Consider the following 8,483-nt stretch of genomic DNA (forward strand, 5'->3'; position numbering starts at 1 on the left):
TCCAAGCAGTCTTAAGAGCTGATGCTGCATGGGGTAGCTCTATGGGACACAGCTTGTGTCCTGCCATCCTGTGCTGGTTCTGCCCTGACCCACCACGTCCAGGACCAAGGAAGGACAGCGGGACCGCAGAGAGGGTCTGGGCTGTGCTGAGCCCACAGATGGTGGTCAGTGGGGTGGATGAGCTGTGGTGCACGTGGAGCATCCCTCTGATGCTTGGCCAAGGCACAAGCAGCATTTCTTGGGACAGAAAGGCAGCATTTGCGGCACATTATGGTGGGAGCAGAGCTATGTGTGCTGGTGCCCAAAATCCCAGCACAAGATGCTGCTGGGGAACTCGGTGTGCTGGAGGAGGGCTGCCACTCTGTGTGTCCCCAGGGTGCCATGGGTGGCTCAGCTGTGCTCCATCCCCTGTCAGGATGCTTTGGGGCATTGAGGGGATTTCGGGTGCCTTCAGAAACCCCAAGCCCTTTGCCCTGGAGGGAGCAGCATGGGTGGAACTCCCCATACCTTCACATCCGTTTTGCTCCCTGGGATCCCAGCCAGAGATTTACAGCCTGGCTCCAAAGGGCAGCACCAGCTGACCGGCTCCTCCTCACCCCAAGCTCTGCCTGCAGCAAGGGTTGGGCTGATGGCAGCGAGGCTGCAATGTGAACATGTCGTGGGGATGCTGCACCAGGGCACCTGGGTGTCCTGCTGTGGGCAGAGCAGGGCAGGAAAAGCCCTCCTGCAAACCCCTCCCCTCATGTCCCCAAGGTATAGCTTTCTCCTCCCTGTGAAGGCAAGAAAAAAAGTCTGCTGCTCCCTGTTATGAGACTGCTTGGAAGCACCCGGAGGGGGCTGTGGGAGCCTCTCAAGGTGAATGTTTTGTCCGTGGTGACTGCTTCACTCATGCCAAAAGGCAGCCATGCCCAAGCCCTGCTCAGGCTGCTTTGTTCTGCCTCAACCCTGCAGGGTTCCTGGTCCTTCTGTGCCATTAGCCCAGAGCACAGCCTGAGCAGTGCTGGGCCATGTGCTAATCCATGGGGGATGATCCCAGTCATCAGCACTGCAAATCCCATTGCTCTGTGACACATGTGGGAGCTGTTGGGTGCAGGGGATGGAGTGTCCAGCTGAGCACTGGGGCTGCCCCAGCGTCCATGTGGCTGGAGGACTGGCTGCTGCTGGGGAACACTGGGGGCTGCCAGGCTCTGTGGGCACAAATGGAGCTGCTCCATGATGCAGCCTGTGGTGGAGGCAAGCGATGGAGGGAGGATGGCCATGGAGGCTGTTGCATGGCATCTGGCACCCTGCGCAGATTCAAGGCGAGTTCCGTGTTTCCTTACTGTCCCTTTTAATATTTAAAGGCGGCATTGAGAGGATGACACCACGGGGGATACTGAGGCTACAGGGCTGGTTCCCATCAGGCATCGCGGAGGACACCTCTCTCGGTGACCGGACCGGGGGCCTCGCGCATTCCACTGCAGGCAGCGCCGCGGACACCCTCAGCGCTTGGGGGCCTTCGGGAGGCCGGAAGTGAGCGCGCGGCGCATGCGTCTTCCTTTCCGCTCTCGGCCCCGCTGAGACTGTCACGGTGAGGCCGCGCTCCGGGCCCGCATCGGGCTCGCATCGGCTCCATCCTTGGGCAGCGCCGTGAGGCGGCGGCATGGCAGCGGCGGGGAGATCAGGCCCGGCCCATCCGCTGCGGGATTTCCGGAATCGGGGGGGATCTGGGCCCGAGTTGTCGAGGCGGAAGACCCGGGGGTGCTGGAGGCCGCGTGAGGCCCAGTTACCGGCAGGCCGGGCCGCGGGGCGCTCAGAGCCCTGGGCTGGGGGCGAACGGCGAGGGAGCCTCGCTGTGCTGCTGGAGGGAGCACCTGGCCGTGCTGACCGCGGGGGATTGAGGCCGGTTGGGCGCGGGATTGCTGCTAGTGCAGCGTGCGCTGGGGGCTCTGTGGGTTCCCTTCGCTCGGATATCCGAGGTGCTGAGCGTCCGTCCCTTTGCTGCGGTCTGCTGTGGCACTCAGGTGGGCTCCAGCAGTGGGTGCTGAGCACTGTAGGAGCACAATGTCCTTCCTGCACTGTGACTCTGGGTGGACAGCTTGGGAGGATGCTCAGCTGCGTGGTTCTTGAACTGAGTGTGAATTACTGATTGCAGCACAAGCGTTGCCAAGCTTGCAGCACCTGCAGTGCAGCTGAAACATGCACTGACATGAGCTGTGTTGGTGCCCTGCCAATGGTAGCCATTGTTTCTTGTTCTAACTGACACCAGGTTGTTTACAGTCTTTAATATGGTGCTGTGATTTAATGTTAAAAATAAATTCTGGGTGCCCAGGTGTTCAGATGCTGAAATCTAGTTCAAAATCATTTTTAAGAAATGTAGACAGGGTTTTATTTCATATTAGGCTTTTTGTTTAGAACAGCTGTGTGACCACTTTATTACTTCTGGTAGATGGTAGTCGCCTGAATGCATTTAAAATAGTCAGTATTTGGTGCCTGCTATCTCTTCTTTAGATGTTGATGCCCAAGAAGAACCGAATTGCCATCTACGAACTCCTTTTTAAGGAGGGAGTGATGGTGGCCAAGAAAGACGTCCACATGCCGAAGCATCCAGAGCTCGTTGATAAGAATGTGCCCAACCTTCACGTCATGAAAGCCATGCAGGTACGGAGGTGAGGGCGAAGTGCTGGGACCAGGCTGCATGTCCAGGGATTTGGGCATGAAATATTGTAGATTCATACCTGTGGATAAATGTTGCCACTTGTTACCAAATAAACATTGTCACAGATGTCACCTTGTAGTCATCGTTTCTTTTGTGTTATACTTGACCCATTTTCCTCATTATTGCTGTTTCTTATTTACTCAATCTATTCTCCACAGGCTGTTGAAGGCTTTTGGTGTGATCCACATCTCTAGCTCTTTTTTTTTTTTTTGAAGCTCTGATCCTTTGTGTGTGGTATCGTTATATTTTCTGCATGTGAACTTTATTTCTAGATTATTGCCCGTTATCCCCGATAAGCGTGAAGTAACTGAGAATTCTCTCTCTAGTCTCTGAAATCCCGTGGTTATGTGAAAGAGCAGTTTGCTTGGAGGCATTTCTACTGGTACCTGACCAATGAGGGCATCCAGTACCTGCGTGATTACCTTCACCTTCCCCCTGAGATTGTCCCTGCAACCCTGCGCCGCAGTCGCCCGGAGACTGGCAGACCACGGCCCAAAGGTAACCTGTGGTTGGGAGGTGACAGCTGTGTCAGCAGAAAGAAGCAGAAAGTGAGGTTATGCGTGTTAGACAACGTAGGTGAGGTCAGACAGCTGGATGTCAGCTTCCAGCACCGAGTGGTGTGAGTTGCTGTGATTTCTGGATGTATAAACATCAATAGATGATGCATAGTTATGGGTTTAATTGCGTTTATATTTGGCACTAATCTGATGGCTACTGGAGTACTGAAGAGTTGGAGGTGGTTAAAGAAAATTGTGAGAGTGAGGAAAGCACACAGAGCCTTCCTTCTCTGATAAGGGAATGGAACCTCTGAGAGCAGGGCGATTGAAACTGCAGGCTGTGGATGTAGGAGACAGGCGATGTCTGGAGCTTCTAGAGGGCTTTTCAGAGATTGTTGGCCTCTTCTGGGAAGAGCACTCAGACCACTGCAGTTCTCCATCAGGGAGATGGCACGTGTGTTCTCTGTCAGTCCAGCAGAGATGGAGAACCTTGGCTCTAATAGAGGTATCCTTAAAAAACTCCTTGGGAGGCCAGAATTGCCAGTGTAGGGAACACACTGTGTTTGGATGTAGCACTCAGACAGGGGTGCAGAGGCTGAGCCTCGGTGCTGGACAATTCATGTGGGGATTCCTCTGGTACCCGAGATGAAGCTGGGTATGCACTGTTCTGCCTTGATCGCGTACTGTTAGCCTGACTTGCTTCACAGAATGTTGGTAATGCTGCCATTGCTTTATAAAATTTACAGGTACATGTGGTGTGCTGGTTCTGTAGTTCTGATTTTTCTTTTCCCATAGCAGAATGGAGGTGATGGTCATGCAAATATAAATTCTTGCTAATGTTGTCATCTGAGACTGCCAGAAGTGCTCTGTGAAATACCTTTTGTTTGCTTTTCCTGGTTTCTTGTCCGAGGGCAGCAAAGAAACACCTCAGTGTAGGATGTGAACTGTAAAACTGCCAGGAACTGCAGGGAGAGCAAAATTCTCTGGAAACTCTTGAGAGAAATGAGAGAGCTCCTGCACCTGTGGCTGACAGAACAGCATTGCCAGATCTCTTAGGGGCAAAAAAATAGTTACTCTCTCTCAAGGTAGGGAGATGTTGGGTTTTCTGCTTTACTTCTGTACAGTTGCTTCTTCTGGAATGTTATTCTGCCTTCAGACAGGGACTAAAAGGGGAGTCCTGCATGACAAAGCTTTCTCCTGTCCCTCTGTGCTTCACAGCTACGTGGTAGCCCTCGCCCACCAGCAGGTTCTGGGCCCTGTGCTCAGGACAGAGGCTGTGAGTTCTGCCTGCAACTCCCACAACTTGCTTTTTAGGCAAACAAAACTGTAGCATCATCTGCTTCAAAAGAAAGAATCACATTGAAACTAGGAACATGATGGTTTCTTTGATCTCTCAGCTTTGGATGTTAGCCAGTTTATTCTTTAGAAGCTGTATTTATCCAGAGTGGCTGCATATCTGATGAAAGCTTTTGTAGTTGCTGGCTAAAATGTCTTTTCTGCTGCTTTCATGGAGTACTACCAACTTTCTCAGGTGACACTTGGTAAACAAGCTGGAACATTCAGCCTAAAGCAGATTTCAGTATTTGTCTTTACAATTTGTTGTGTGTGTGATTAAACCCCTAGAAATTAGAAATGGGGAGACTAAATTAAAAAAAATATATATGTATACAAAGCAACTTCCCACCCGTTGGCACTGGGATGTGTGGCACTGGGCTTAACCATGATGGAAGTGAAGGATGTAGAAGCACTTACAGGAGAAGTTAATCAGTCTGTGTATCAGTCAGTAGTATTTCTTTTTGTAATAAGTTTCTATTGGAATAATTGGTTTTTATTTATGGGTAAAACGTGCATAGAGTGGAAAAGACTTTAGAGGTACATGATTCAGACATTTCTTGTAGTATGCTTGAGACCACAAGTACTCTGTGATATATACATAGTTGTGTCTTACTGCCTGAGCGTGGAGACCTTGCTCTGATACCATGGGAGAGCATTTAATCTTTGATATTCTGTGGAAAATCCATGAGTTGCACAGAAACAGGCAGTTCCACCTCATCCGTTTCTTTCCTGCAAGTATCCTGTCAGATTTTAATCTGATGTTACATAGATAATCTGCTCTTAGCTTTATTAATCTATTCTGTTGTGGAGGATTTGTAATACTGATAGTAGTATTTTAGATTGGGATCAGAATGCCGTGCAGTTCATGACGTAGCTAGGAACAGCCTTGCTGGTTGTGACAGATTCTCTGCACTTCTCATTATTAGAAACAATTGTTGTTGCTGTGTTGGATGCTGTAAATTCAATTTTAACATTGTTTATGACTTCAACCCAAGCACAAGCCCTAGCAAATTGTACCCTTGAGGTGAAGTTTTCCTTGCTCTATTGCTTCTCCTCTTAAGCTTATATCCACTGGGCTAAGGTGCAGCTCTGCTGCTGGCTGTAATGCTTGGCTGGAGGGATCAGCACCAGGTGTAGGGTCACACTTGATATATGCCATTTGTGTCCTCTGATGTTGCTGTTCTGGCTTACAGGTTTGGAGGGTGAACGCCCCGCACGTCTGACTCGGGGAGAAGCTGACAGGGATACCTACAGACGCAGCGCTGTTCCACGTGAGTGTCACTGCTGCACGTCAGGCTGAGCTTACTCCTTGTGCTGCTTCTCTCTTTGGAAAAATGGTCTTCAGCATTTACCTCCTTCTGAAAAGAAAGTGGGGAAATGAGGCTATTGGCATAGCGTAGGCATTTACACAGCACAGTTCATTTTTGCCTGCTGTATCAGTCTTCTTTCAAATTTTGTCAAGATGTGCTGGGGGGATTCCAGGCTTGGGCCAGGCTCCCTTCAGTGGTGCCCGGAGGCAGGGCCAGGGGCACAAACTGGAACGTGGGAAGTTCCATCTGAACACGAAGAAAAGCTTTTCTTTGAGGCTGTCAGTGCCCTAAAACAATCCTCCCAGAGAGACTGTGGAGTCTCCTTCTCTAGAGATATTCAGAACCCACCTGGATGCTTTGCTGTTCAACCTACTGTCAGGAACCTGCTTTAGGGGGAGGTTGGACTGGATGATTGTGAGTGCTTCCTTCCAGCCCTTAGTATTCTGTCATTCTCCACTTGGCCAGTGGATTCTTTGGTTTGTAACTCAGTCATTTCTCTCATCAGCTGGTGCTGACAAGAAGGCTGAGGCTGGTGCTGGAGCAGCCACTGAATTCCAGTTTGTAAGTATTTGTATTCAAATTGGCTTCTAGTGTTTGTGCTCTGAGTCAGAGACACTGCATATATTGTATGTGTGTGTGCTTGGGTATGGTGCTTAGCAGCAGCTGCTGTCCCTTAGCTCAGCTGGCTTGCTGCACTCTTATTAAGGAAACTGAAAGCCTTAGTGCTGTGACAAGAAGTCACTGACACATCTGAGAAGCAAGCTCAGCTTTCTAGAGGAAGTGTATTATTTTATACTACAGAAACAGAAGAGTTTGAGATGTGGTAGAGCTGGTCAAGATGGGTTCATTTTTGCATAGTGTCACTTCTCTGCTTAGGGTAGCTAGTCTCAGATCAGAGTTAAGCTATGCTTGGAGCAGGGGATGTTTATCAAAGTCATGCAGTGTTGAGGACAGATAGTTGGCCCTTCTGTCAGTGGTTTTTGCACTGAGTTTGTCTGCTGTTGCTTGTTTAATATGGTGACTTCTAATGCTCTTCCTTTTCTGTTGCAGAGAGGTGGATTTGGTCGTGGACGTGGTCAGCCTCCTCAGTAAACTTCCTGCTCATGTTTTGTGTATAATAAAATAGGTGAAAATGCCACTTGGGCTGCATCAGTGTGCTTTATTTAAGTGTATCATTCTAGGGCTCACATAACAGGGAGGTGACTGGGATCTTTGGCATGCACACAGCGATGGAGTAACTTGTGGTTAGAAAACAGTTTATGGGAAGGAACTTTGTAGCTGTGGTGATTAGTGACACATGGTTTTGCTCATGTGCAGAAGTGATTTATGGGGGGAATGAGGAGCTCTGGGCAGCACAGAAGTGCTGTGGGCAGCTTTTCTGCTGCCTGGGAACACGCTCATTTCTGATAATGCATTAAATCTGTATAGAGTGAGTTTTTATTTGTAAACAAAATTCAGCAAGTCACCTGTGTTGTGAATCGCACAAAACCTATGCGGGCAAGTCAGCATTTCCTGTGTTAGAAATTCTGAATTCACCGGGTCGATCAACTGTGGATTAAGAAAGAAAGGAGGGTTGTGACAGCATCTGCTGTCTGGAGCTGAGCAGAAAGAGGGAGGAGTGCAGGCCGGGGCTGCACTGCAGTGTGCAGCCTGCCAGCAGGTGTCACCCGCAGACTAATAATGGGATGGTGCTAATTGGGAATGGTTTTCTGTGGCTTGGTAGGTGCTTCTTTTTAGAGCAGCCTTAGGGTCACAGAAACACAGAACCCGGTGTGAAAGGAGCTGCTTCCAGTCCTCACGTAGGGACGGAGCAAACTGTAGGCATATAAATTTTCTTAAGATCTGATGTCTGAGGGAGTTGGAGCTGCAGGGAGAGACGGGGAGCCTCAAATCTCCATTTTGATCAAGCACTCCATCTGCCTCCTGTCGAGTTTGTGCACCTCGATGGAGCTGAACCTACTTGTGCCTGAACTGCTGAGTCCCACACGGCGGGATTTAGCCAGGATGCACAGCCTACGGCTCTTACTGCAGACATGCACTACAGCAGCTCTTTTTTTCAGCTGTCCACTGCACTGCCCAGATCCATCGGGGCTCTCTGAAGTCTCTGCCTGCTTTCTTGTCGTGTTTATACAGATTTCTACGCAGGAGCTCCAAGCGAGCAGGGCAGGGGGAAAGCAGGTCCCAACCCAGCCTGACTGCGGCCCCGAGGGCTGCTTTACCACCCCAAACCCCGCGGGTTGAGGCCCAGCTCAAGGCGGCCTCATTAGGCCCCATCCCCCGGGCCCCTCCGCCGCCCGCCCCTTTGTTCTGCGCCCCCCGGCCGCGCTCCGCCACTGGCGTAAGCCGTCCTTGCGCAAGTCGGGCGCTCTTCCCCGCCCGGCGTCTGCGCGCTTTGCGTAGAGCCGCTGTCAAAGCGGAGCCATGTGCGCCGGGCGCCAGCTCTGCCTGGCCGCCTTTTGCGTAGCTGTCAGGGCGCCACGGCACGCAGCCCTCGCTGTATTCTTGAAGGCTCTGCGCCGCGCCGGTGTCGGGCGGAGGCGTGGTGGCGGCGTCCGAGTCTGCCGCGGGGAGGGGGGGAGCGATTCTGGAAGCCGGACTGCGCCGTCTGCGTGGCGGGCTCGCCGTGCAGCCGCAAGGAGCGGC

The 8,483-nt window shown here is 51.1% G+C and overlaps 1 protein-coding gene across 1 annotated transcript; it reads left to right on the forward strand.

The window, feature by feature from the left end:
- The first annotated feature begins 1,412 nt into the window (after positions 1-1,412).
- RPS10 (ribosomal protein S10) lies at positions 1,413-6,978 on the forward strand. The gene is made up of 6 exons (XM_010724339.3): positions 1,413-1,570; positions 2,491-2,640; positions 3,025-3,196; positions 5,724-5,801; positions 6,346-6,401; positions 6,891-6,978. Exons 2-6 carry the CDS (start codon positions 2,491-2,493, stop codon positions 6,930-6,932), a joined length of 498 nt encoding a protein of 165 aa, XP_010722641.1. The 5' UTR covers positions 1,413-1,570; the 3' UTR covers positions 6,933-6,978.
- The last annotated feature ends 1,505 nt before the right edge of the window (positions 6,979-8,483 follow it).

This window comes from Meleagris gallopavo, chromosome 28 (assembly GCF_905368555.1).
Source record: "Meleagris gallopavo chromosome 28, MGAL_WU_HG_1.1, whole genome shotgun sequence".
Classification (NCBI taxonomy): domain Eukaryota; kingdom Metazoa; phylum Chordata; class Aves; order Galliformes; family Phasianidae; genus Meleagris; species Meleagris gallopavo.